Source organism: Chaetodon trifascialis, chromosome 19 (genome assembly GCF_039877785.1).
Source record: "Chaetodon trifascialis isolate fChaTrf1 chromosome 19, fChaTrf1.hap1, whole genome shotgun sequence".
NCBI lineage: Eukaryota > Metazoa > Chordata > Actinopteri > Chaetodontiformes > Chaetodontidae > Chaetodon > Chaetodon trifascialis.
Window position 1 is genome coordinate 10,870,929 of NC_092074.1, and position 26,206 is coordinate 10,897,134.

Consider the following 26,206-nt stretch of genomic DNA (forward strand, 5'->3'; position numbering starts at 1 on the left):
AACCACAATTTTCTGGAAAAGGAGAACAAACTACAAATAATTGCAAGTGGGAACTCATCATTCACTCCTCTCTTAGTTCGTTAACGGTGGGTTGTTCGGTTCAAATAATACATTTATTTTGTTGTTATGTGCAGGTGGGGATGGAGTAGGTCGGATATTAGACCACACCTCCTGGTTTGTGGAGCGGCTCTCTGAATGGGCCAGTACAAATAAGTGAGTCACTTCTCCCGCAGGCTCCAGACCTGCAGCCTCTTCGGGTCCTCTTCAGGCTACAGGTGAGCGATCGGTTTTCTAATACTCTGTGATTCTGATTATCTTGGCAACACATTTTACTTTGTCATCTCAGCCTTAAACTGAGCATGAAAATTTTGATCTTTTCTAGTATAGCTAAACTAAAAAAGATGCAAATGAGAAATTTAGAAGGCACATTAAACATTATACTTGGAGAGAAAAGTTGAAATGTATTTTAGTTCACTTGGATAAAGTAAATAGCCAGAAAAAAAACAGTTTAATTTTACTAGTATTTATTTGTATGGTGATTTAGATCCATATTTGTGCAAAAATCCAAGTTTTCATTGTTACTGTGATACCCTCAAGGATTTCGTGCAGCATTTAGATTCTTAATTCCTTATAGCACCTACATTATATCATTAATTATAGTCTCTTTTCACTGCTGTCTTTTTAAAGCCAACAAGCATGAATCCAAGTGTTTGGAGTAAAGGTATGTATTCTTCCAGCAACATCTGCCTTGACGGCTACACAGCAGAGCGCCTCTCCTCTTTTCAACCTGACCGCATGCCATCCAATTCAGATGTGTCAGGTGCTTCTGTGACCTTACACAAAGACAGCGAGAACATTATGCTCCCAGAGATTGCTTATTACAGCAGCTGTGACACTGGAGACACAGGACATTCATCCACAAGACGGCATCCATCGGCTGCATCCACTTCTTGTGGTCACCACGACTGGAACTTGAACAGTGGCCATCAAGCAAAGCGTGCCAGAGTAGAAAATATCATCAAAGGCATGACCATTTCTCCTGGCGTGCACTTCACAGATGTGACGGCAAATCAGCGTGACGAGTCAGCTGGCATACAGGAAAATGAAAGGATTCAAGAACTTTCTTTACATCAGGAAAAAAGTGGATCTGGCAGCGCGAGTCACAGCCACACGACAAGAAAGCAGCCTGAATGTCAGCATCAGCACCTCAGACAGCTCAGAACAAAGTTCATCCACGGGGATGGAGTAAATGACAGTGCAGACAGTAGTAACAAAGTGAAATGTCCCACTTGGAACAATCCTCCTGAAACACCTCCAATGGATGCATGTGCAGATTCATACAGTGAGTCTGAGAGCAGCTCACGGAGAAAATATCAGGGATGGAAGAAGGTGAAGCTGATGAACTACTTCCAATCCAAACCTGAGAGAATAAAGCTCATGGCAGATGTTTTAAAGTACGAACTGTCCAGAGCTGTCAGTCGGAGCGTTGACTCAATTTTCAAGAGCATGCCGCTTCTACAGACAAATGACGAGAGGAATGTAGAAACCCATATGCCTCAGTCATCAGGTTGCAAAGATAACAAATCAAGACTTTCGTGTTGTGGCAATGCAGAGATGCAAGCTCCACATGTTCAAACCGAAGCTCTGTCTCTGGTGGTGGAAAAGCCTCAACTGGATAAAAACGACCAGTTTATCCTCCAGCCCAGGTCAAGAGCTCACAATCATCCCAGACCTCCAATCCCCTTCAGTTACGACTCCGCTCAGCACGAAGAAGAGCTGACAGAAAAGAATCACAGCACTGCCTGCACACATGCCCTAAGATGCTTGCAAGATGGATACTCTGAAGCTGCTCAAGCGAAGTTTGAAACATTTGACGCACACTGGAATTCGGTCAAAGTGCGATCAAAGGTTAACTCCAGATCTGTCAGAAGCCCACAGACTCGTACTGTGTCAGTGGATCCGTTGCTTTTGCAAAGCCTGTGTCTCCCTCATGTCAAGATTGAGTCCGACAGTCTGGTGAGGAATAACCTGTACATGCTGAATGTATCCTTTACAAGTTTCTAGTCTGATGTATTCTAATATTTGATATTATATTGTGCCTTTATTTATATATATTCCGTATTGTAGCTTCTGAAGCGGCGTCTAGATATGGATAGGATGTGTGTTTTATTCTTAACGCAAGTGCATTTAGGAGGGTCTAACCACAAATCATCTGAAGAAAGCAAAGCTGATGTTCTTCTACACTCGCTACCCAAGCTCACTGGTACTGAAAATGTGTTTCCATGATGTGCAGGTAAGAACATACCTACGCATATACACGTTGTTCACATGAAATTGAGGTCATATATTGATGTTAACGACACAAAACTACACCGATAAAGAAATCCTAACATTCCAATCCATAAAGAAGTGGAATGATGTTCACTTATTGTTGTTCTTTGATGTTCTAAAATGTAATCTATCTCAACATGAGCCATGCAGCTATTGACAATTTTCCGTTATTGCCTGCATTAATGGACAATTAAGTTTTCAAGCTTTGCAATCACAGCAGTGTTCAGGGTGGATTTAGACCCATTATTCCACAGTCTTGACATCTTGAAGATTGTAGGGTTGCCCGTTAGTGTATCTTGATCTCCAGTTCCTTTCACAAATGCTCTATTAAGTTTAAGTCTGGTGATTGCCTGGGCTGCTCCGACACCTTTGCTCCCTTCCTCTGGAACCAACTGACAGTCTCCTCTGCAGTAGGTTTTGGTTCATAGTCCTGCTGGAAGGTCTGCCTGCATCTCTCCTCCAAACATGATGTCGGATTGTTGCAGAAAAGTTTGATTTTTGTGTCCTCTGACCAGATGACATTGTCCCAATAACACACAGGCATCTCCAAATGTTCTGTAGTAAACTTCAAACAAGCTCCAACATGACTTTTTCTTCAGTAAGGGAGTCTTCCAGGATGATCGAGCATGGAGACTATGGCAGTGGGGTGCATTGCCTGTTTTCTCCATGGCGACTGTATCTGCTGCTTCCAGGTCTTTCTGCAGCTCTATTCAAGTGGTCCTTGGCTTTTGGGCTTTTTGGACTCTTCTGAATAACTTTCTGACTAACTGGCTGGAAATCTTGCAAGGAGCTCCTGTGCATGGTCGGTTCATGTTCCTTCCAATTGTGGATAACGGCACCAATGGTGCTACAGAAATCCGTCTGTAACCGGTGCCATTGCTGTGTTGCATAGCAATGTTGCAGAGGAAGGAGTGCTCTTTGCCTTGACCAGTCATGAGATGCTTCTTGCATGACTGCTTGGTGACAAATGACTTGTTCACTTGCATTCAGAGGTGGGTAATCCTTTTTCAAAGAGCGGAGAGACTAACCTACCAAGATGAACTAACCCAGCTGATTATTATTAGCACAGATATCAGTGGAATCAGGTACTATTTTTTCCCTGTCATTGCACATAACTTCTTTTTATGGATTGGAATGATTTCTTTATTGGTGTAGGAGTTAATACCGATGTCTGGTCTCAATTTCATGAAAGTAGGTGCATTGGAAATATGCTCATTGAAAAAAAATGTTGATGTGTTAAATCTTAATTCCCCCAATGTGATTTTACTGGAAAAAAAAATAGCATTTGCCGTTTCTGAGCAAATCTTCAGCCAAAATCAAAAAGCAGTCTTTTATGGTTTACAATATGCTGCATCTTTTATGACCCTGAGGTTAATGACAGTGTTTTCAAACCAGTTTTATGCTTTCAAAATGTGTGTCTGTCACAACAGAAAAATGAATCAGGTCCAGACAAGTCAATACTTTCTGTTATTTATTTGTCAGCAGCATTATAATCAAGCATAATCAGATCAGAATGAACAACTCTACATCTATTGCATTTCTGTAAAACACAAAATGTGTAAAAAAGGCAACACAGAGATGTAATAAAATATTATTCATTCAGTTTATTTGATTTATATTTTTAACTGTACACCATAAAACACGTGTAGCAGCTTCTCTCTCACATAAAGACAAATTACAGTCAAATGACACACTTCGGTCCTCTCACTCACCTGTTTTTCTGCTTGGTCCTCAGTTCACGCGCTGCATCACCTCTCAGCTCATCAAGTGGTTCAGTAACTTCAGGGAGTTTTACTACATCCAGATGGAGAAGTTTGCCCGACACGCTCTGGCTGAAGGAGTGGCTGATGTGAGGGGTCTGACTGTGGGGAGAGAATCAGAACTTTTCAGAGCTCTCAACATGCACTACAACAAAGCCAACGACTTCCAGGTAACTCATACGACACACAATAATTCTTGTTGCTCTGAAGCTGCAAAATACTGGTGAGATTTTACTGATGTCTCATGGATTTGTCACTCAGTTATTTTGATGTTTCTCAATGTCCCAAAGCCTAACATGATTTTCTAATCTGTCCGGAGAGTAACGGAGAGTTACAATATTCATGTTAATATAAGTATTCCTAACATTCCTAATATTTTGTCGGTCATATGGTACACATGTTGATAGTAAATTGTGACTTGCTTTAGTCGTGTATTCTATTTACTTTACAGAGGTAAAAAACAAACAAACACACACAAAAAAAAACCCTACAGAAATTTAAAGGCATGCTTTATTGTATTCAGGCAACACATCTACGGGTGGTTATATGGGGTTTTAGCACATACAGGTAATTCTGAGATGATGCAGAAATGAATTTGTGCTAGGTGAGTAATATCTGAAATCTATCAGTTTTGTTAACATTAAATTATTGTTATTAAACTTCTCCAATGTATGAATTTAATCACATGACAACATGCTAAGCACTGGGATGTCTCAGGTTTCATCCATTTTCTTGTTTTTTTTTTTTTGTTTTTTTTTTCAGTTTAGACCCCCAATTCCAAGTAACTTGGGATGCTTTGTAAAAATAAAACAGAATAATAGCTAATCCTTTTTGACATATACTCAATTGAGAACAGTACAAAGACAATATGTTTAATGTTTTACCTCATCACCTTCATTAATTTTTGGAAATATCTGCTTATTCTGAATTTGATGCAGCAACGCGTTTCAAACAAGTTAAAAAATGTAGAGCTAATTAAGACTTATGAGTTTCAGAACACAGCTGATTAATCATGTAATAAGGCAGAAATGTCACAATTACTTCCAAGGCTGAGCATGCGCACGCACGCACGCACGCACGCACGCACGCACGCACGCACGCACGCACGCACGCACGCACGCACGCACGCACGGCAATGACAGCTCAGAGTTCCGACTTTCTCAGAGAATACGGGGTCCAGCTGTCTTCTGTACTGCACTGTTCAATCTGTGTCTCCAGGTTTCCATTCAGTTTGCCCTCATGTCCTATAGATGGGGACATTGTCATCCTGACAGAGACCACTCACTCCCATAAGGACTGAAGTGTTTCATCACAGCATAAAGCTGATCACTCACAACTTGACCCAAACCATGACAGCAAAATTCTCTCCACAGCGTAAGAGAGCTAGCGGATCTCCCTCAGGGGTCAAGCTTTCAGGCCTGTACCATTGTCTTGGTGTACGTCACACATGCACAGGGTGAAGGATGACTCATCTGTGTCACTTTTTCCACATCTCTGTAGACTTGTGGTTTTTGCATCACTGAACACTCAAATTTGCATTCATCTTTGCAATGAGGAGTTCATGCACTGCAACATCCCTCTCTGTAGACGGTGATCACGTCCTGCGCGTCCTTAGTGTTTGTCTGAGCATAATGAACGAATGCACGAACATATGGGAGATACGTTAAGCAAAGGTACTCTGTCGGCCACAATTTCCAATCCTATTTACTGACGTCTTTCTCATAGATCTAAATGCAGATGTCACTTTAGTCTCTGCTCCTATTGAAACATGAACCAGTTGAGTTGAGCAGTCCTTGTGAATGAAGCTCCTGCCATCCACGCTCCAACAATGAACCCTCTTTCAAAGGCATGTAGATCTTCAGCTTTTGCTAATTAATAGAAAATCTGAATCAACTGGGCCTGCTCAGCACTCTTGCAAAGCACTTTGAGCAACAATTCCTGTATTAAAGGTGCATGCAAATAAAGGTTTTGATTATTATTTGTGCCCACGTGAGCCGTAGCCAGAGAGGTTCAGGTTGTCTGTCTGTCCCATTCAGATGAACCCGGTGTCTCAGGAACACCTTGAGGGAATTTCTACAAATGTGGCACAAACGTCCACTTGGGCTCAAGGATGAACTGATCAGAATTTGCTGATAAATAACAAGAAACTTAAGTGCAGAAATGTCAAAGACGTGTTTATTTTTCAAATATAAAATGTCCTGTGCACTATATTTCGAGGCATATAAAAAATAAAAAAAAAAATAAGGGAGCCTTATCAGACATGTATATTGACGTCAAGGGGTTGTATAAATCAAAGTAAAGTTTTCAGGGAGGAATTTTAGAGGAAAGGACATTTTCAGAATAAGATAAGCACATTAAAAAATATTTTAGCCATTTTATGTTTCTACTCTGAAAGTGTGCAGGATAATACCATCTATCCATTCATTTTCTATGCCACTTATTCCTTTCAGGGTCGCGGGGGGGGCTGGAGCCTATCTCAGCTGTCAACAGTGGGAGGCGGGGTACACGCTGGACTGGTCGCCAGCCGATCGCAGGGCAACATATATACACAAACAACCATTCATGCTCACACTCACACCTAGGGGCAATGTAGAGTCACCAATTAACCTAATGAGCATGTTTTTGGTCTGTGGGAGGAAGCCGGAGTGCCCAGAGAGAGCCCAAACATGCTGTGAGGCACGCGCACTACCTGCTGCGCCACCGTGCAGCCCATAACCAATACCCTGACTCTCATTTGTAATGTCTTCAGACCAGAGGACTGAAAAAAAAACAAAAAAAAAAACAAAGGTTCACATAAAAAGTAATACAAGCAGAGACAGATATAAAGTGCTGTGTATGTACTGTAGTTGATGAAATTTGGTATTGTTCTCAGTTCATCATATTCCCTTTGCTGTGTTGACTTGTTACTTACCTTGACTTGACTCAATCTGATTATGTTAAATGTCAATCTATCACACCTCCCCTTCATGTCAAACACACACAGGACTTTGGAGTATTACAGGACTTTATGTTAATCTCTCCTGTGGGTTCACAGGTCCCTGACAGATTCCTGGAGGTTGCTGAGATTACACTACGAGAATTTTACATTGCCATCTCAATGGGCAAGGATCGTGATCCCTCGTGGAAGAAGGCCATCTACAAGGTGATCTGTAAACTGGACAGTGACGTACCAGCTGAATTCAAAAGCCATCACTCTGGATAAGAAGCAAGCAGAAGACATCATGTGCCACAATGGTTACTGTCACAATGTGGACTTACTCGTGCCTTGATTAGCAAACTATTTGGTGTTTTTCAGAGATCATACTTTGCTCTAAAACAGGAAATATATGTCCACACATCTCCAATCTCCACACATGGCAGTTTGACACAACATGTATTCTGTTATATTATATAGCAATAATACATATTTTGTAGTTTTATCAGTGAAATGTCTTCAAGTCACAAAGTGCAACAAAGAACACATTTTATGGTTTTGAGAAACATTTTTCTTTAATAAACACAAAACAAAGTCCACGCCACAAAAGACAAAATGTTTAATGTTCAGCAAGCTCATTATTTCCATTTTGTATGTATGTAAAGAAAAATGGAAATTACATGAATTTTAAGGTTACTGAATGATTACATTATGTCTGTCATCTCGGCCACTGCTTCAAAAATAAACTCGTGTTTCTGCCTCTCTTCCATACTCACCATGAAGATCCATCCATTCACTTTCAGTGACATACTGTGGCTGGCTGTCCAAATCTGACATGGTCTTCATCAGTGGTTCCTTGTGTTCGGTCAGAATTGATGATCTTTGCTTTGTCTTCAGTTGTTGATAATCCAGATGGAAAATTTCTCATATTTGAAAAAGTTTGGAAATGTAAAATTGATAAAGAAAAACAAACAAAAACAAAATGACAAAACTATCTCCAAGATGAACAGTCTGAAATGAAATTCCTCACAAAAGTAATGTGATATTATGAGTGAGAACAAGGGTCAAACAGGTAAAGTCTAGTGTGCCTCTTTACATTTAAAAATGATTGAACAAAGTAGTCCCACCATCTTTTTGACTTTCAGATTTGCAGCCTCTGCTGGTTTCAAGTGAAGAAGTTTAAGTGACTTATGAGACATGCTTTCTTTATTATTATTATACACCTGTAAACCACAATAAAAGCACTTCATTTGCACTGTCATTAATATTATGGCTAATTGTGGCCTGTGATAATGTGCATTAGTGATCGCCTCTGGTAATAATCAGCTAAATTACGTCGTTGTACTGTTTTTAATACAAAGAAAGAAAGACAAAGACATAACTAAGGAAAGGAGAAAGACACCATTTAGGTTCTGAAATATTTTAACATTCAGTTTTACACTGAAATTTGGTGTCTAAGACAACACAGATTTGGGTGGAAAGTTTAGATGAAGATGAAAAAAGTTCAATGTTAGCATTTACTCTTGTTTTCATTCTCCTAACCATATACAGTGATAAACCTGATTGTTGTCATCCTAAACAATGCTAAGTCAAGTCGGGCAGATGTAAACAATCATTTTTCAGCCACACTGATTCATTTCTAGCACATTCTGCTTCCACTGTTTTACCAGCAAATACACTGTGGGCTTGCTCAACAAGAAGCCCAAGCGACAACTCAAGAACGACTCCCCATGGAGGTAATTTTGTGAAACTTTTATTGGATTTTTTTCAAGCAGCCGAGAAACGGTGCTACAGGTATACAGTACAGGAAGCATTAAGTACAAAAGAGCAAGAAACCTGACTGAAGACAGGACACGTAACCTGAAGAAAAGTCAATGTTGAATAACCGGAGTGCCTGCTTAAAAAGAAAAAAGAAATACTGCATCCAATTCAATTAAATAACTAAAATTCGATAACTACTGGTGATGTCACCTCGACGAGTCTCATGGAAGCTTCAGAGTTTTCACATTCAGGACACCTGCAGAGAGAAAAATAAATCATTGCTGATTTGGTCAAAGACAGATTAGTTGTGGTTTTCCAATAAATAAAAGTTCTGTAAATTCAGGTACATTAAGACATTCTGATATCTTTCATGATTATAGCTTTACAAAATAAAGCACTGTTACAACTGTATTTGTATCAGTACAGAAGGCATTACAGTTGTTTTTAATCAGTAAAAATATATTCCCCCAAACAAACTTCATGAAGTTAATTTTTGAATTATTCATAACATTTTATTTACTGAGCTTAAGGTTGGAAATGCCTTTTTGAAGAAATTACGTGCTGAACAATGATGAGATAAAACTGGATTGAACAAAGATTCTCCATAATGTTTTTATGCAGTATATTTTCAATGGAGGGCATGTAATAAGAAAAGGCCTCCAACACGTCATCATCAAGTCCTTAAAAGTGTATTAATATGAAAACATTTTCAATGTTGGAACACTAATCAATAAAACACAGATCTGATTTCTCTTCTAAACTTTTAGCAGCAACATCGACAGCTATCCTGACAGCATGAGGCAAAATAGGAACAGACATACCTTTCAATGAGGGGAAACAAAGGGGACGAGATTATCTTCTTAGAAATATTTGGTACGGTTGAGAGCTCTTTGGGCCAGCTGGCCGCTCTCATCCGTTATTTTCTCCCAGTCCGTTTGACCAACCACAAAGCCGATGGCGCGCTTTCTATCTGCATCCTTCTGCTCTTCAAGATCAGCCCATCGAACCTTAACACAAAGGAGAGCAACCGGGGGAGGTGTGTTATGACTAGGAAAAGAGCGAAGGAGCATGATTTCAGTCGAATCACTTACCGTATTTAATATTTAATTTGACAAACTGGGGTGTCTAGATTTTTACATTTAGTATTTTCTTGTTTCCCAAAGTTGACAAATAAATTTCAAGCTCAGCTCTGGAGAGCAACTTGTCAATTTACCCTTTTCTTTCCTGGTTCGGACATGCGTGTGGCATAGTCGTCTGGCAGCTGAAGGTAGTGATCTAGGCCTGCCATGTCTTCACGTTTCCTCTTCCCACTGCTCCCCAGACCGTCCAACTTGTCTGTATAAATGGAAGATTACTGTTCACGTCTGCTCTATCCTCCCATTAAAATGTCAACTAACTTCATCATCTTAACATGCATTTGAGGCATCTATCAACCACAACACCAACATCTTAGAATGCTGTGCACAGAGAAAGAGGGTCTCTACACCATAAACATCATAAAACTCAGTCATAAAATAAAGCCCAACAAAAAGGAATACCTACCGAGTTTTGCCTCAGATGTGTCCATCTCCCATTTGCTTTTCGGAATGTAGCCCTATATTATATAAAGAAACACCTCAAAGGTTAAACATCTGGATGATTCAGGGGTGGAAGAGGGGGAGAGAAAGCAGGGTTGGCTGAAAAGAGAGGAGACTGGTTTATCAGTAGACAAAGACAATTGAGGGATGAGACTGCATGAGCACACATAAAGTAACACTGGCATGCAAATATTTGGATCTTGCAGACGGGAAGAAACTAATGTGTTCAGACTAAGCCTTTAACTACATGCTAAAGAAAAATAGTGGACAGCAGCTGTGCAAAGTCAAATTAAAAGAAAAATAATCGTCAAGCAAACCTCTATCTGCTCTCAAGTGAGAAAAAATCAAAACGAGCAGTACAACCTCCAGTCATGTTTTCTGCCTGTCTGAGTAAAGGATCAACACATTTTACATTACAAAGAACGATGCCCCCTGAGGCAGTCTGCAGTACTGCTACCGTTCCTCAGCTGTCAAATGCTATTGGGCTGGCAAGCTAACTATTGTTTCCTTCAACACATGTATTAATTCACTCTTAACTCCACCAACCTGGAGCTGAACCCCAACTACCCCATGGACTGTTTTTTTTTTTTTAGGAACTCACAGTGTATTTGGAATAAATGCAATAGATGCAAACCTTGCAGAATATTTTTGCAGAATAATTTGTTCATTTAGGAGGAAGCTATCTTGGCACTTTTTTATTCAACATGAGATTGAATTAATTTAAATAAACAGGTAAATAATTTACCTGTAACATATTTTCTTCTGTAAGATACGTTTTAGTATTATATTTCGTTACATCGCTACTTTATTCTGTCAGATGACACTATGTCACTCACGAGAGCACACCTTGTGAGAATGCTAGCAGTTAGCTGTTGCAGCTATTTTTGGCAGTCTAAAATTAGGAAATCTAATTTGTTAAGTAAGTTAGGAAATTATATTATGCACTGATTTGCTTCCAAACGTTCCTTGGGCAAAAATACTGGACAAGTTGGATCACAACTTTTCAACAAAAATCCTCAATTCAATGACAAATGAACTGAAGATTTATTCAGAGGCCTCAAACAAGCCATCCCAACCTTATGATGTCACATCCTTAAGGTCACAGCAGAGTTAAGGGCCGTTTCTCAATATGCGTTCTTCTCTGTACTTGTGTTCTTGTGTACTTGAGAAACGTCATCACTCTGAGTCCAAGTACTGTTCCAATTCTAAAGTCCGCATCTCGACAAGTACACTCAAGTACCCGGATGTGTTCTTGCCCCTCCCACTTTATCGAGTATGCATTGGATGGTGACTTGTGCGGAATTGGGGCAACCACGTATCCCAGAATGCATTTCGTCGCAACGATGTCGGAGGAGAGGACTCACAACTATAAGTTACAAGTTTGGAAATACTGCTGTTTTAGTAGTACGGAATGTGGTTTTAAGATTATTTTATGAGAGAAAGTGGATATTAAAACTTAAAATCTGTGGTCGATTCATCACGATAGCGCATAGTTTAAATTTTGCTCTAAAGTTTTCAGAGATGTGTCGTCCTGCTAACGTCATCAAGTACGCTGCTGTCCCAATTGCAGAATGACGGTCCTGCGTCCTCCCGTCCTAGAGAGACTGTACTCCCAAGTCGAACTTGCTAAGTGCGAACTGCCAAGTTCGTAAGTCCGAACTTGGCGTACTTGGTATTGAGAAACGGCCAATGTGAAAACCTGGTGGGCGGTGCCTGCTCAGGCCTGTGACAACTTACCAATCAGAGCAGACTGGACTGTTTAGGAGGTGGGGTTTTAAAGAGACAGGCACCGTTTCAAACAGAGGGTGAATACAGGTGGTGCAGCATAAACAGTTTGAGAAAAATAATGAGCTTTTTGAACATTATAGCATGTAAACATTTTCTAGTTGACAAAAAAAATGAACATTTGAAACTAAAAATGAGCATAAAATGGTATCTTTAAGCTGTTGTAGTCTGGGTAGAGCAGCATGCCATTTTAGGACAACTCTGGAGAATGTGCTGTGTTTTTTGGGTGTGGGTGTGTGTGTGTGTGTGTGTGTGTGTGTGTGTGCCAAGTCTGCCTGCCAAGTAGCCCAATGCATGGTAGACCTAACTCTTGCTGTTGGTGGGGTGTTACCATATTGTGTATGCCTTCATGAAATCTTGATGCAAGTTTATATATGTGAATTTATGACCATGTCTGATGTGAATTCCTTTTGTTGTAAAATTTTCTTTATTTCATCCACAGTACTTCACTAAAGATGTCAAGAAAGATTTAGAACAAAATGAGAAAAGAAAACATTTTAGAGGCATTATTGTAATTATTATTTGTAAGTATCTGGAAATGAGAAGCTATTGTGGAGTTGACTTTCACATTAGGGTGAACGTGACTTCAGTCTCGTACTGCCACGACAATCAAAATGAAAAGAAGCTTTGGGAGAAAACACACATGCGCTGTTTGGAACTGCAGGTCTTAACTGGCTGATTGTAATGATGATAAAAGCAGCTTTACATTTTTATTTATAAGCCCGAGTAACAGCATCATTTTGTCCTGGAGGTTTTAGGTAAATAGTTCACAACCATTTCAGTCACTACTTTGAATTTTGTGCAAAGCATATTTTACTTTTTTAATCAGATAACTGAAGGATCCTCAAAGAGGAATAACTGAATGAATGACTGCACGTTGATATCAAACTGTACGTCGACAAACAGGTTATTTTTGCTGATTATTCCTCTGGAAAATTTGCATTCTCTATACTGAAAATTCATTAAGCATACCTACAAGAATGAGCTTACTTCTACACCACGGGTTTACCACAAACATACAAACACATAATTTTGTTATCATACATGACAATCATGTCAAAGACAGCTTATGAAGTCTGGTCATGTTTAAAGAAAGTTGTCATTGTTCGTGAATAATAAGGCACATAACAAAACCTGGCAGACAGGAAATTACAAGGTCAGTGCAGACCTGAGCTTAGAGGTGATTTTCATGCAAGGATGGTCTACACAGCACTGCAATCTCTCATGCTGCAAGAGCTTTTTTCACTGCCTAGTATGCTGTTGTACCATATGAACAGATTTATGGTGCCATGACACACTGCTGGAAATCTCGTCTTTCATATTTCAAATGTAAACTTTAAAGAACAAAAGCATGTTAAAAAAAAAATAAATAAATAAAAATCTAATTTTAAATGGCATTACTTCAGGCAAAACTTCTTCTCTGCTGTACTTGCAACTAGCTAAAAATGTTTGACTATGTGTTTTAATGTTAACACAGGTGGGACAGGATCTCATTTTAGTATTAGACTAACACACACACAAACATATGTATATGTTTGTATGTATGTATGTATGTATGTATGTATGTATGTATGTATGTATGTATGTATGTATGTATGTATGTATATGTATCGGTGTGCGTGTGTGACAGTATGGGTGATAATATAATTAAATACTGCAAACAACTTTCATTCATGAAGCTTTTTCATGATACTCAAGCACATACAGCAAATTTCTAGGAAAACTCTCACAAGAGAGTAATACAATACTTTCCAAAACAAAAGTATTTTTTGGAGGAAGATGTATGTACAATGTTTCATGTATTTGACTGTTCATTCTGAGCCATATATTTGCAATCTTTAAAAAAAATGTTAAGAAGGTATTATGAACATTTAAGTCAAGATGCATTTTTTCTCTGGACAGAATGAATTCAGTTGCATTCTCGCTGCATGCAGCACTTCAGGTTCGACTGTTTTCAGATGAGTCATTGCCCACTGAGAGGGATGGACAGGCAAGTATTTTATAATGCAATGCAGAGAAATCATTCCGACTATTCATACATTTAACTTGCACTTCCATTTGAAGGACATTAAACTACTCAAACCAATGATGCCTACAGCTTCCTTAATAAGATTGCTTTAGTTATCTCTGTGCCTCTGCAGAGAAATGCCAGTGAGCAACTAAAATTTCAAACATTTGTTCTGAGACACAAGAAACAAAAATGATGGCACGAGAGCTGAGAGAGTGAACAAAATCAAAGTTTTGTGCTTGTCAGCTAAGAACGAGCTGAAACTCACTGTGAAGCTTCTTAAGGCTGAGTGCAGCCTCAGACTCCAGTCATCAGTCTTTGCAGGTTCATCAATGCGAGTGCTCCCTTTCATATTGTCTCACTGTTGTCAAAGTGGAATTTCATACATTGTTCTAATGAAAATACTGATTTTAAGCTTTTTAAAATGAAGTGAATTTGTTGTTAGGTCTTTAATCAGTAGACAACTGTGTGCCTAAAGCCGTTGACTGATGGGATTTCCTCCTCCTCTCTTTGTTTGAATGAAAATGACTTTTTCATTTTCACAAACTCATGACATTTTGTCGAGCAGACCAGTTTGGTCTCACGTTTGGTACACTCGACATGGGGACAATCCCCCTGAAGGTAGTACTGTAAAAAACCATTTACATTTGGAAACTTTCAAAATCTGACTAAGCTGTAAAGGTTTCATCAAAACATCAGCAGAACTGAGGAGAGAGTTTCACCGCAACTTAGTGGACAAGAGAAAGTTCATCACTCTGATTTTATCAACAACAGTGCATGTTAATTTGACTTTTTTTTAACTCTTCTATTGTGTGTTCAAATGTCATCAGAATAGTTGCACATCATGGTTATATTATCTGTTTTGAACTTTTTTCAAAATCTGAGGCATAAAAACAGGAAACTGTCTCATTCCAAATGTTTCTGCACGTTTTCAGTCATATCAAGTGGAACATTTACCTCATCTTTGCAAAATAAATATGTCACACATCATTGATATTGAAATCTCAGAACTTTGAACTTGGTGGTGATTTTGCATTCAAAATAAATGAGATATTGATTATGCATAGGAATGCAGCTGCTCTGTTAGTTAATGGACTGTTGCAGCTGATGCACAACAGTCTCCGTGTCGCTCCCTTATATTATCTCTGTTCTGCTCTGGTCGTCCTCACAAACCTGATAATGACTACATAAACATGCATCTACATGAAAAAGATGAGCCTATGACTTGCCATGAAATTCTCCTATTTTTTGATTTTATCTGTCTAAAACTCACCTGGTCAATAAAACAAAACAACAGGATGGAAAGACTAATGGCAAATAACAGCTGACTAGATAAACCTAATGTGGTGGATGGGAAGACAAATAATTCTAATGACTCTAAAAACTACGTGGCTAAAAATGTAAAATTTCTTCATCCTACCAGATCACCCTCTTCTTCCTCCTCTCCCTTGGGTTCCTTGGGCTCATCATCTGGATTGAAGTCTTCCATTTCAACCTAATAAGAGACTCATATTAATTTAACTCAGTTACTGATTAAGGGCTCTAATAGTATGAGAACCGTCACGTGCTGAAGACCACACCTCCTCAATAGCAGCATCCTGAAGCAGGGACCGGACGTCCAGGCGAACCATGTGACGTGGCGAAGGCTCCCAGTTGTTGGACATCTGTGTATAGAGAGGTCCATTAAGAGGTACAGAAGAAGCATGCATGAGCTTCAGTGAACATGACTGCTATTAGAAATGAATCTGAGAGAGCGAGCGGGTCTTACTGACCTTCATTATATCCTTAAGTGTGCGCCCATGGACATTTCTCTTTGCACAAGTCTGAGTGTCTGCAGTGATTTCAGCCAGGTACACCTTGACATAAGAAAAACAAAAACCTTTGTAGCACAGAGACGACTTGAGAAACATGGTTTTTCTGACTCATTCAAGAACACGACTCACCTCAAAGCCTTTCGTTTTGGCTGCACTCCAAAACTGATCAAAATGCTTAACCCTGTCATTAATAGTGTCTAAAATGATGAAGGGAAAAAAGCCGTCATCCAGAGTTTTCTTAAAGGTTTTGAGCATGCTGTTCCGGTAGGTGTCCTCCATCTCTGGCTCATACTCGTACTCAAGAACCTGCGGGACAGATTTATTGTATTACATGGTTTATCATGTTTACAATAAGTGTAATACATCAGCTCAGTGATGCTGAATTTGATATCCAACTGTAAACTGCATGAGCATGTTGCTAATGTGGCTTGTCAGACTCACCTTGGCTTTGACTCGTCTCCCTGTGTCTGGGTCTTTCTCAACTTTCTCAACCTCGGTCATGAAGTAGTCATCCAAAACAAGAACTCTTGGAGGTGCACCGCCACAATCGACTTCCTTATCCTTAAAACAAAATTGAAATTGCAAAGAGTTCACATTTCTATTTGCAAAAGGTGATAATATTTATTGATGCAAAAAACAACCCTTTGGGAAGGACTTTTCATCACACTTTACATTACAATTACATTTCAGTATGATTTGCTGGTATGACTCCACTCACCCTTATAAGCTTTGCAACATGGCTTTTGCCGCTTCCTGGGAGCCCTCTCATAATGATGACGATCTGTTCAAATACATCACTGAAATAAGTACTCAATAGTAACAATGTCATTTGGTACATGGAGGAACACTGCAGCAGTAATTAGTACCCTTTCAGGCCGAGACAATCTGCCAGGTGGTTTGAGGATATCGTCGATATTCTTGATCTCTGGCTTCTTCTCCACTCGTGGGGGCGGCTGAGGTGGAGGTGGGAGGGGTGGTGCAGTGGGAGGCCCGCGGTCCTCTGGATAACTTCTTCTGTCCACTGTATGAGATTATTTGCAATTCAAGTATTTTTGAACTGGCATTCATTTTTCCTATTATAAATTTACTTCACTGGCTGGACTTTTTTCAACTGTATCATCTATAGTGCAACAAAGTTCAGTTTAGTAATTGATAAATAAAAAGTTTCAGTGAAATTCCATCAAACAGCTGAAGTATGTGAAAATGTGTCTGTAAACAGATGGGACTGAACATACCGTAAGGTGAGGAACTGTGGCTGTAACGATCAAGCGCACTGCGGTCAAGTCCGGTGCGCTCGTATGGAGGTCTATCATAAACAGGCCTTCCGTAATGTTCATCTCGATCTCGACTGCCACTTCGCTCCTTCTCTCGAAGATCTCGTTCTCTCTCCCTGTATCCTGAGCGTAAAGGCAGTCTGCACAGAGGAAGAGCATTATTAAGTTTCATTTCATTAAACTGCCACACACTGATGACGAATCACAATGTATGACACAATGTGATATAGTACCTTTCTTCAACCATGGACTGTGTGCTTGAACCAAAAACAAACAAACAGAAAAGAATATTACATATGTTTGGAAGCAGCACACCTCCCTATCGTTTGAAGAAAAAAAACAGCAAAGAGTTGCAGAGCCACTGATTAAACATCTTACCTGTCATCTCTGTCTCTTGGGGGAAAGCGCTCCCTCTCAAATCTTTCTCTTTCATATTCAGGCGGAAGCTTCTCTCTGTATAATTCCCTCTCTCTACTGTACTCCCGGCGGTCCAAATAAGGGTCTGGTCGTCTTTCAAAATACGGGTCTCTGCTGTAAGGATCTCTGGGACCAAGAGGTTCTACGAGAATTAAATAGTTCATCAATGGACAATGGTTCAAAGTTGCAAAAGCAAGCTCTTAGCTTCGTTGAATTGAAACTCACCTTTTTCATAACCCCTGTCTGATGGCATTGGGTCAGGCCTCAACACAATTCTCTCACCATAAGAAATCCGCTCAACAGTGGCTCCAGGCTCTGAAACATTAAGTGTCAATGTCACCAACAAAGTCCTGAAACTTAACTTAAATTGACTAAATGTGTTCATCTTGGCTGCTCATACCATGACCATGCCCATAATCCACAGTCTTTGGAATCACTATAGGTGTGGGTGCAGCAGAGAGAGATGACTGATAAACTGTGGCAGCAGGCCTGGTATCCAAAGACACAGACTCAGTTACACCTGTGTGTGCAGCTGCAGTCATGCCCTAAGAGTGACAGATTTGATATGATATGGATATAACAGTTAGATTCAAAATGAAAAAGTAACAATATAATTTAAACTGAATTTATGAAAATGTATGGAAAATAAAAAGGGTCTTATCGTAATTACCAACACTGTTTGAACCAACTTGCATAACGAATAATCTTTGCATTCTTAGGGGAATTTTTTCTAATGGGGCTAAAACAATTAGCCTTCAAAAATATAAATGACCTTCAGAACAGTCCTGACATCTGGTGGAATCTCCAAACCAAGAAGACCAGCAGGAAGCTCAGGCAGGATGTCAGCTGGTCCAGGCTGAGGTTCAGGACCAGGTGTCTTCACCTCCTGTAATTCCCTGCACATCCAAAGGCATCAAATTCAAAATAAGCATATTTAGAAAAAATGAAGTTGATTGGGGCAAAACATTAAATATATCAACTTTGTACAGCTTTCAATTGAACATATGTCAAAAAAAGATTAGCAAGTTATTGCATTCTGCTCTATCTTGTCTAGAAATTACCTCATAAGTTTAAGCTCTTGAGCTGCTTTCAAGATGATCTCGTGCTGACGTTGAGAGAGAGCAAGCACATTTGCTCCGCTTGTTCCTTGTGGTGCTGGATCAACTGAGCTCCCTGGCAAGTTTGTGACAGGTGCAGCTGGAGGTAAATGTGGAGGTCTATCCAAAGGATCTCTTTCTCTGTGCCCTTCATAGCGAGCTCTGCGGTCCTCATAATCACCAGGATATGTTCTCTCAGGGGGTGGAGGAAATCTTGAAGGCCTATCCCATTCTGAAGTTGGTGGGGGTGGGTGTGTTGGCTCATCCTGTCGGTATGGGGTCTCATCCCTGTGATCACGGATTCTAAGTTCTCCTCTTCCCCTGTCATGCTCATCATAAGGATATGGTTGACCTCTTTCTCTTTCCTCTCGCCAATGGCTATCTCTGTAGGTCTCTGGTGGTGCCATGCTGGGGGGATAGTCCCTCTCAGGAGGAGCACGCTCTCTGTCCAGTTCAGATTCATAATGATTGGCCTCATGCCCATAGTCACCAGTGGGATTGTCCTGTGGTGGCCGCCAGCGATAACCATCTTTCCCATGACCAGAATCCTCGACAAATTCTTCATTATATCCCTCTTCATATTGCACATGTGTTGGACCTGGCCGCCACATGCCTCTAGCCATTCCTCGACCCACAGGTCTCCTTCTCATACCTCCTGCATCTATTATCTCATGTGGAGGCAGCGGAGGGCCTCTGCCATGTGGTGGCTGCCACCCCAATTCTCTCTCTGTTCCTTCGTCGTACAATGGCTCCTCCCTAGGATCCATCATTTCATGAGGTGGTGGTGGCACGCAACGCCTGCCTCGTCCGACATCAGGATGCATTGGATGGCTATGAGGGTCATGTCCATGGTACATGGGGTCCCTTGCTGGATCCATTTCGTTATCAGTCTCCATTCCATGGCCTAATGGCTCATGATCCACTGGGCCATGCCCTGGGTAAGGGGGTCGTCCTCGCCCTGGGTGCATGAAACCAGGAAGACCACGTGGGGGACGACCCCGACCAGGTGGAAATGGGGGTCTCATGCCTCTCATTGGAAGTGTCCGTTCTCCCCAGTAAGGGTCCCCTTCCTCCGAGTACTCCACTGACTCATGTTCTTCCCAGTGCCTGTCCATTGGCTCTCCTCTTCCCATGGGTGGCCCTCCTATTCCCATAGGTGGTCCGCCTCTTCGCATGAGGGGTGGTCCTCCTCTACCCATGAGGGGTGGACCTCCTCTACTCATAGGTGGACCTCCTCTACCCATAGGCGGACCTCCTCGACCCATAGGAGGACCTCCTCGACCCATAGGCGGACCTCCTCGACCCATAGGAGGACCTCCTCGACCCATAGGCGGACCTCCTCTACCCATAGGCGGACCTCCTCTACCCATAGGTGGACCCCCTCTACCCATAGGCGGACCTCCTCTACCCATGGGCGGACCTCCTCTACCAATAGGTATACCTCCTCTTCCCATAGGAGGACCACCTCTACCCATAGGTGGGCCTCCTCTTCCCATAGGAGGACCACCTCTACCCATAGGTGGGCCTCCTCTTCCCATGGAGGGCCCTCCTCTCCCCACAGGGAGTCCTCCGAGTGGCTCTTCATAATACTCTTCCTCTGTTGGGAAGTGATGTTCCTCTGGCATCCACATTTCCTCAGGGGGCACCTCTGATTCCCCACCACCACAATCGTCGTATGAAGAATCTTGCCAGTGATACTCTTCCTGATACTCTTCTTGCTCTTCTGGCATCTCAAAGTCCTCTTCAGGTGGTATGTAGTCATAAGACATTTCTCCTATTGTCTCCCCAAGAGGTACAGTGTTTGGTGCCCTGAATTCACCACCGGCCCTCTGCCCACGTCCTCGTCCATGCATTTGGACAGGTACTGTGGGCTGTCCTCGTCCCCTACCAGGGGGAGGCTTTGGAGGATCTGGTGTTGGCTGCATTTGGCCAGAAGCTTGTGGCTCTTGTTGGACTGCTGGGGGCTTTGGAACAACTGGGTTTTTGTTTTTTGTCAATGGTCCGTCTGGTTTTGGGGCATCTTGTGCAGCAGTATTTTTTGATGCTATAGCAGGAGGGGCAATTACGGTAGGCTTGCTGTTAACAGTTTTGGGTTTTTCACTATTGTTAGAGGAATTATTCTCATCGGGTTCTTCAGGCTTTGTGTTTGTTTGTAATGTCTGTGGAATGGGATCATTTTGTACAAAAAAACCCTCAGTTCCTAACAAGTTGTCATCTGTCATGTCTTCATCATTGATCTTCTTATCTGGTACTGATTCACTTTTTTCTTTTTCGGGCTGGGGTTGCCCAGCTGATTTTACAGGAGTCTTAGAATCCATACCAGTAGGTTGCTTAGTGGCAGGTTCAACCTTCTCCTGAGGTTGGGGACTCTGCTGTTGTATTTGCTGCGGTACGGGTGGGCGTTCAAAACGAGGCGGCGGGCCAGGGTGCCTTGGGGGCTGTTCGAACCTAGGCTGCTGCCCAAATCGAGGTTGGTCAAATCTGGGGGGACCATCAAAGCGTTGTCTTGGTTGGTCAAATCTGGGGGGACCATCAAACCGTTGCCTTGGTTGGTCAAATCGAGGGGGGGCATCAAAGCGCTGCTGTGGTTGGTCAAATCGAGGGGGACCATCAAAGCGTTGCTGTGGTTGGTCAAACCTTGGGGGAACATCAAAGCGTTGCTGTGGTTGGTCGAACCTTGGGGGGCCATCAAACTGCTGCTGTGGCTGGTCAAATCTGGGGTTGTTTCCACTGGGACCCGTAAGAAAACAGAAATAGTAAGAAAACGTCATTATTAAAGATTTAAAACAATTCATATTCACTGTAAACATGACGGAATTTCCATCTGAATTCAAACACTGATTTTATGAAACATTTTTCTTTTGAAAACCCATTCCAAAATGTATTTTTTAAAAAAGCTCATCACAGCAGTAAAAACCAATCTTTACTGACCGTGGACCTCTAATGCTGTTGAAGCTTGGTGGCTGAACGGTGGGGGGGCCAGCAGGGCCACTTCCTCTCACAGGGGGTCCAGCAGGTGATGCTGAATATGGCCCAAAGGCAATGGGACCAGCAGCCAAAGGGGATTGCTGCATACCCGGTTTTACTGACTGCTGCTGCATTTGCATGTCTTGCCCTGGGTACTGGCCATACTGTCCCATCATCCCACTGTTGTACTGGCTTGAAGTGAATGGCACCATGGCAGTGAGAGTGGCCACCCTTTCTTGAAGATGGGCACTGGTGGCATTCATCTGCTCCTTCCACTGCTTCCATTGGTGCTCATAGTCCTGCAGTTGGTCTTTGTGGTGATAGGTCTGGAACTGCTCATGCCACAGAATGAAGGAGCGATCCCAGTCCTGGAATAAAGGGGTGAACTTCTGCTGTTGCATTTCATAGTGCCTCAGCTGCATTTCAGCAGACATTGACTGGAAGAAAGACCATAGAGGAAAAGATGCTATTTATTTTTGGTATTAGTATTACCATATGGGCACATACAGAACAAAGAATAATTGAGACATTATATGTAAAAATAAAAATGGGCCTCCCAAGATGCTGTCAGGGGTTGCAGATCCGAGTTGCTGCAGCTCCTCCACTGTTATACCCTATTTTGGTTCCACTAAGCAGATCTTTTCTTTTCACCTGTGATTTTCTGTACAGGTCATCTTAAGATGAGGGAAAATAACTAGCCAGATTGTAGCTGTCATGGAAACTACCATTTACCTACCAGTAGGTTTGCAGGTTGCTGAATCAGCTGTTGGTATTGTTCCAGGATCTGCTGAAGCTTTCCGTGCTGCTGCATGAGAGCCTGGTATTGTACGCCTGCTCTCTGCTGCTGCACCTGTTGCCACTGTGCTGCTGCAGCCTGTAACTGCTGGAGGCGAGCAGCCTCCTCTGGGTCTTGTGGGATCTTGGGCTGTGAACATAAACACGGCAAGATTGGAGCAATCATATCTTTATAACTCAAAAGCAATAATTCTTACATAACAGAAAGTAGTTTGTAACGGAAGGGATGACGTTTTTTGTTTTTTTAATTTTAGAGGCTGGGGTTATGTTACCATAAATCTTAAACTTCAATAGAAGGAATTATCAGCAGTCTAGGTATTCTAATCAGATGCCAGAACCACCTCAGCACCCCAATAATTAGAACACACCTTTTGAAGATGGGAACCACCACCCCAGTCAGCCACTACACAGGTACAGTCTCTGGCCTCTATGTGACACTTTAAAATGCCTGTCTGTCAAGACAACAATGTCCAGAGCCTTCAACATCTCAAGATGAATCTCATCCACACCTGGCACCTTACTGCTGAGAAGCTTCTTGACTACCTCACAGACCTCTGTCAGGGATATGGGTAAGGCTTTCCCTGAGTCTTCAAATGCTGCCACTGTTTTATGAGCAACATGTTTGTATGAACTTTGGAGCTCCACAAAATGCAATACTCAACAATAATCATCAAATGATTTGCAGGACTTCCGCACAATTTCTATAATTTCAAAATTTAAAACTATCCCAAAAATATTGCATATAAGAGCCATTTAAAACCATTAACCACATTCTTAAAAAACAAATTGCAATTTAAAGGCCACTGAAATATGTGACACCGTGCATGGCAGCTTTGGTGCCAGTCCAAGACTTCAATGTTCCAGAATAATGGGAGAAGTTGGGGCCATATATTACCTGTGTTTATAGACCGATTTTACCATTTTGTATGCAAGTGACTACTGAGGACAAGTGTTGAACAACAGCAGTGCAGCCAGCATTTGCGAAGTAAGCCTGCAATGTAATCCCTGTGGGGACACAATCAATGTATTTCCACTAAAAGTGCTTGTTCTTACCACTGACAGGCCCAGAGTGTTATTCTAAGTGTCTGAAAGCATTAAGAAATGGATCCTGTCAGACAAAGCCTTTTTTGTTTCAGAATAAAGGACTTTACTTTACTCTAGAGTCCAGCCCCTCTCCAGAAACTATGTTCAAGAATCTGTGCTATGAATACATCTGAGCTTAACTATAGCTACACCCCCCACACCACCTCTGGTTCCTTCCCAGCCAGAGAGGTGACATTCCACATCCCTAGAACCAGTTTGTGATGAAAGGAGTCCGCACACCTTGGTCCCCAGCTTTGCCTTCCGACCAGCTTGTAAAGCATCTGACCCCACAGTCTATTGGGCCTACAGGGTGATATTAATTATACACTACATTTTATATCACAACATATATATATATATATATATATATATATATATATATATATATATCACAGAAAAATGCATGCCTCGCCCACAACTAAAAAGCCAAGTTAATCATATGACATTGTTAACCAGTTGTTGCTGATAGTACGGTGAAACAGTGAACAAACCCATTCAATTTTAAAAACTCCGACAATTTCATTCACGATGAAATGCACAGCAATAAAAGCCCAAAGCTGAATACTTTTTTCTCAAACCTATAAAACAGCCTTTCAGTACACACCAACTTCAAATTCACAAGTAGTTCACTGACAGCTGATGGTTACAGGGTTTTACATATTTTATAACATTTTAGCAATCTCCAAGACCTGTAAACATACTTTGATGTGTAAAACCAGTTCAAGTTTGAAATCTTACATGCACACAGCTGTAATACTTTAGGAATACTTACCCTTCCTTCCTCGGGAGGTGGAGGCGGTACTGGGGGCTCCTCTTTTGGAGGAGGTGGAGGAGGTATGCCTGTTGGTGGTTCTGATGGAGGGGGAGGAGGAGGACCTGCTTGGCCCGAGGTTGGTGGCGGCACAGGACCATCACCCTCTTTCTGACTTTGCCTGGCTCTCTCTTGCTTCAACTTCTGTAGATTCTGAAGATGCTGTTTGTACCAAAGTTGCTGTTGCTCCTGGGTGAAACGATCACAAGGACATCTGTCAGGTAACGCACACGAGGAACCCTGTTCTTCTCATTGACCTCACTTGTAATGTGACCGCAATTCAGTGACTTGTAGAGGTGAGATGATTTATTAGTAAAACACAAACATGCTGACAGATGGCCTTTACAAACCCTGACACGGGACACATGCCTGTCACCTGTTAGCTTTACTAACAAATCCCTGTTCTCACTTTCACACTGCACAGTGTGGAATTTTGCTTTCTCAGAATTACCGACTCACTCCTTGTTCAATGTGCCACGATAACTGTGATATAACCTGGCTTCACATTTGTTTTATTTTAAACCATACACCCTCTGAGTGTACCTTAAAATGATTTCACTTTTCTGGAAACGTAAAAAGTATCCCACCTACGCCAAAATTCACTTCATGCACAAATACTGACTTAACCCCTAAATGAAGGTGTTTGTTGGCTGTAAAATCTGGCTGCAGATAGAGTAAATAATGCAAAAATATCTATCAAAGTGATAAGATCCATGCGATTTAACACCAAAACACATCTACACAATCAGATACATTACCTGCAGAGGTAAGGATTTGTCGTCTTCTGTCGTGGATGGGTGCTTCTTGTTGGCCTCTTTGGGAGCACCGAGGCTCTCCGGTGGCTTCACTGACGAGGACTCTGGAGGGGGAGGAACTGGTTGGGGTTCTTTGGGTTGCGGTGGGGGTGGAGGAGGCTGTGAGTGAACCTGCTGAGGAGCAGGAGGACCTTTTGTCGACTGACCAGGAGTCTCGTCTTGTTTATAGTACGGCTGAGCTGCAACACTATTGTCTAAGTGTCCTGCTCCTTCTGGATACCACGATGTCCCTGGTTGCCCACCGGAGTGTCCACCGTACGCAGTAGCCGCGGTGCCGTGGTGCAACACAGACTGAAGCTGTTTCTGATGCAGCATTTGCAGCTGCTGCATCTGCTGGAGGTGTTGCTCCTGCAAGCTGGAAAACAGCGAGCCGCTGGCTGGGGCCTCGAAGCCGCCGAACCCCGCTGCCGGGCCTGCATTGCCTCCACCAGGCTGCTTGCGGGGCCCAAACCCTCCGTAGTTTTGCGACTGGGGTCCAGCAAAATTTCCCCAGGAAGGGTACATTGTCAGAGAGAATAGGCGGTGTAACGTCACACAGCCTTTGTGCTTACATATAGCCTGAGTGGCTATAAAAGCTAACAGCTAATGCTAACCTCCCTTGTATTTTAGGGATAGCTACATTTTAACTTACGATAAACAAAGATTGTAAATACCGCATCCGTAATAATAACAAAAAAAAGAACTGTTATCCGAGTAACAAATGTGCAAGCTTCGCCTTGTGAAAATATGTCACAAACACGTTCAGAAGCGGCGATATCGTTGAATAACTGATACTCTAGTCCAAGGCGCACACTGATGACGGATATACATCACGTGTTATTACTGACCGCTTCCGGTAGACGTTACGTTTTTCCTCGGCTAGCGACGGAATCTTCCAATCACAGCGCTCATATTCCAACGTTTAATTTATGTTAAGACGTACAAAAAATAATGTTATGATGAAACGTTTTTAGTCACAAATGCCGTTTTGCTGTGTCTATTTAATGAATCATATTTA

At 41.8% G+C, this 26,206-nt stretch overlaps 2 protein-coding genes across 3 annotated transcripts; one reads left to right on the forward strand and one right to left on the reverse strand.

Annotated features, from left to right (window-relative positions):
- The first annotated feature begins 696 nt into the window (after positions 1–696).
- On the forward strand, positions 697–7,375 carry LOC139347946 (prospero homeobox protein 1-like). The gene is made up of 4 exons (XM_070987825.1): positions 697–2,043; positions 2,192–2,293; positions 4,067–4,261; positions 7,126–7,375. Exons 1-4 carry the CDS (start codon positions 697–699, stop codon positions 7,291–7,293), a joined length of 1,812 nt encoding a protein of 603 aa, XP_070843926.1. The 3' UTR covers positions 7,294–7,375.
- A 190-nt stretch (positions 7,376–7,565) lies between these two features.
- LOC139347943 (YLP motif-containing protein 1-like) lies at positions 7,566–26,006 on the reverse strand. 2 transcript variants are annotated; one of them, XM_070987821.1, is made up of 22 exons: positions 25,153–26,006; positions 24,356–24,583; positions 22,442–22,630; positions 21,670–22,142; positions 18,703–21,468; positions 18,414–18,537; positions 18,042–18,186; positions 17,867–17,956; positions 17,603–17,783; positions 17,458–17,481; positions 17,186–17,364; positions 16,817–16,971; positions 16,669–16,731; positions 16,392–16,511; positions 16,080–16,256; positions 15,909–15,992; positions 15,717–15,800; positions 15,557–15,631; positions 10,309–10,360; positions 9,980–10,101; positions 9,588–9,773; positions 7,566–9,022 (listed from the first exon to the last, which is right to left on the reverse strand). In XM_070987821.1, the coding sequence occupies exons 1-21, from the start codon at positions 25,711–25,713 to the stop codon at positions 9,627–9,629; spliced, it is 6,039 nt and encodes a 2,012-aa protein (XP_070843922.1). In that variant the 5' UTR covers positions 25,714–26,006; the 3' UTR covers positions 7,566–9,022; positions 9,588–9,626. The 2 variants fall into 2 exon arrangements, with proteins under 2 accessions (XP_070843922.1, XP_070843923.1); XM_070987822.1 differs by lacking the exon at positions 17,458–17,481.
- Between the last annotated feature and the right edge of the window lie 200 nt (positions 26,007–26,206).